The sequence below is a fragment of the Pteropus medius genome, unplaced genomic scaffold (assembly GCF_902729225.1).
Source record: "Pteropus medius unplaced genomic scaffold, Ma_sr-lr_union100, whole genome shotgun sequence".
NCBI lineage: Eukaryota > Metazoa > Chordata > Mammalia > Chiroptera > Pteropodidae > Pteropus > Pteropus medius.
Window position 1 is genome coordinate 65,817 of NW_024350259.1, and position 3,268 is coordinate 69,084.

The 3,268-nt window shown below is 35.3% G+C and overlaps 1 protein-coding gene across 1 annotated transcript; it reads right to left on the reverse strand.

The window, feature by feature from the left end:
• Positions 1–490: 490 nt before the first annotated feature.
• LOC120583108 (heat shock transcription factor, Y-linked-like) lies at positions 491–1,131 on the reverse strand. Its single transcript, XM_039838449.1, has one exon. It carries the CDS (start codon positions 1,076–1,078, stop codon positions 491–493), a length of 588 nt encoding a protein of 195 aa, XP_039694383.1. The 5' UTR covers positions 1,079–1,131.
• Positions 1,132–3,268: the final 2,137 nt, after the last annotated feature.

The window sequence follows — 3,268 nt, forward strand, 5'->3', positions numbered from 1 at the left end:
AAAGTTGAGGACAGCCTCGTTTAAAATTTGAATTTTGATAGAAGTGTAACTAAAAACAGAGGAGAAAGTTACCCTTTCACAAGACTATAAGAATCCTAATCTCTAATTCTCATATATCAAGGTTAATATGCCAGGTTAATGTCATCAACATATGAAGATTGTTAACTTCTGTCAAAAATCAATAATTGGGAATAAAAACTTAACTAGCATGGCCCTCAAGTAAAAAATCGTATTTACATTTAAAGTAACACTGAATGTACTCTATAACGTGCTTTCAGTACCTTGTCTTAAGAGTGCACTGATGACATTCAAAGTTGCTAGTAACATTTTTATAATCCTGAATGCCCAAAGAGTTCTCATTTTTGTGAAAAAAATTTTCACAAAATATATGGAAATTAATAGTTTCATATATTTCCGAAAATATAAAAATATATACATATACATATGTATGCATATATGTACATACATATACATATATATAAACATATTTTTACATATGCACGTATATTAACTTATTATATGGAGTAACTAAATTTTGTACTACCTTGCTTAAAACAAAGACTTCTTTTTCTTCCGCCAGAATATCAACTAGACAAGCAAATCTTCGAAAAGCCTGTTGCACTTTACTAAATCCATAAAGGTTAAGCTGTCGAACGAAACTTTTCATACTTGTAATTTCAAATATTCTGAAAGGGGCCTTTCTTTCCAGAACTTCTTTCTTAAAGAGTTCTTCATTAATCATTATACAAGTTCCATTACCATCCCAGCAAATAGACTGAAACTGATCACTTTCAACTATTTTCCAGAGTTTTCTGAGAAAGGTCATAGATCGAAAATCATTATCTTCATCTGGTCCAGAGACACAAGATGTGTGACAAAGCCTTCTTATCAAGGATTGTGCAGAAAACGTCTGAAAAGAATTTTCTGTGGATACAGAACTCAAGTATGAGGCTCCAGTCAATGTGTGATCACACAACGAAGATCTAACTGAACTTGCTGAACCAGTTGCTTCATCTTTAGAAGAATTGCCTTGAATTTCTGAAGAAACATGTGCCATGTCAAATAAACCTTTCTTCATCTGCTGTTGTCACTGATCTAGTTTTGAACACTGTAGCCCCAGATGCTACCTTGGCAGACCTACACTGATGAACTGCCCAGATCTCCACAATGGTGCTCCCCCTGAGTAGCTGTGACATCACAATATGACAGGTCTCCTAGCAACTAAACATAACATACAGCCAGGGTTTCCTTCTCATCCTGTAAATTTTATTCGGGTAACATCAAATTAGGCTGGTTATTGACGAAGTGTAATCTGCAAAAACTTATTGCGGCAGAGCTTTTTTTGGGGGGGCCGGGCCTTATCTTTATTGGCTATGTGCAATATTAGAAAACTAAGAGCATTTTACAATAGAACAAAATGTCATTTTAGAAATTAAATATATACAGATATACATTGTTCTAGGGAGGTAGTTGCAGACATTATTTATTTATTTACTTAATTTTTAAACTTAAGTTTATTTGGATAATGTTGATTAATGCATGGTATAATTTTCAGATGTACATTATAACTTGATGTTTATGTATTCTATTGTGTGAATACTACCAAAAGTTCAGTTTCCTTCAGCTACCATGTATTTGATCCCCTTTACTCACTTCAACCTCCCCAATCCCTGTATATTACCCTCTTTAACCCATATACCTCTTCCCTCCTCCCTCACCCCCTGCACTTGGATAACCCCTAGTCCATTGTCCATGGCCCCGAGGCTCTCTTTGTCCTGTTCATTTGTTGCTTTTAGGTTTATATCCCTACATATAAGTGATATTATATGATTTTCTACTTTTTCAGTATGACTTATTTCTCTTAGCGTGATTATCTCGAGTCCATCCATGTTGTTGCAAATGACAGTACTTCATCTCTTCTTATGGCCGAGTAACATTCTATTGAATATATGTGCCACAGCTTTTTTATCCAATCATTTACCCTAGGACCCTTTTGTCGCTTCCATGTACTGGCCATTGTGAATAATGCTGCTATGAACATCGGTGTGCAGGTATCTTTTTCGATATGGGTTCTCAGGTCCTTGGGGGTAAATACCCAGTAGTGGGATTGCTGGATTATATAGTAGATCAATTCTCAGTTTTTTGAGGAAGCTCCATACTGTTTTCCACAGTGGCTAGACCAATCGTCCGTCCCACCAGCTGTGTATGAGTGTTCCTATTTCTCTACAGCCTCTCCAACATTTATTATTTGTCCTGTTGGCAATAGCTATTGTAACAAGTGTGTGATGGTATCTCATTGTGGTTCTAATTTGCATTCCCCTAATATCTAGCAATGTGGAGTATCGTTTCATGATGATAAGCCCTTTGTATGTCTTCTAGGGAGAACTGTCTGTTTAGGTCCTCTGCCCAGTTTTTGATTGAATTATTTGGTTTTTGTCGTTATTAAGTCATATGGGTTCTTTGTATATTTAGGTAGGAGGCCCTTACTGGTGACATTGCTTGCAAATATATATTTCCCACTGAGATGGTTGTCTCCTTACTTTGTTGACGATTTATTTTGCTAAGCAAACTTTTTAGTTCCACTGGTCCATGTGTCTGTTTTGCTGCAATACCATGCTGTTTTGATGACTGTTGCTTTGTAATTTAATTTGAAGTCGGGCAGAGCAATGCTTCCAGCCTCATTCTTTTTTCCTCCAGATGGTTTTGACATTTCGTGGTCTTTTGTGCTTCCATAAAAATCTGAAGATTTTTTATTCTATTTCTTTAAAAAAAATGTCCATGGGATTTCTATCATCATTGCATTAAATCTGTACAACGCTTTAGGTAATTTGGTCTTTTTAACTATGTTGATTCTTCTAATTCAAGAACACAGAATATCTTTCCATTTTTCTGTATGTTCTTTGATTTCTTTTAATATGGTAATGTAGTTTTCATTATATAGTTCCTTCACATGTTTTGTTAAATTTATTCCTAGGTAGTTTATTCTTTTTGTTGCAATTGCAGAAGGAATTACTTTTACCACTCCTTTTTCTCATGGTTCATTATTAGAATATGGGGACGCTGTGGATTTTTAAACATTGACTTTTGTATCCACAGACTTTTCTGTATTTGCTTATTGTTTCTCGTAGTGTTCTTGTGGAATGATCAAGATTCTCTACATGGAGAATCAAGTCATCCTCAAATAATGACAGTTCAACTTTTTCATCTCCTCTTTGGTTGTCTTATAACTTTCTCTTGTCTGATTGCACTCGCTAGATAGGACCCCTCT

Excerpts from the sequence above, each read along its gene's own strand:
- LOC120583108 (XM_039838449.1), bottom strand. The coding sequence starts at position 1,078 with ATGAAGAAAGGTTTATTTGACATGGCACATGTTTCTTCAGAAATTCAA.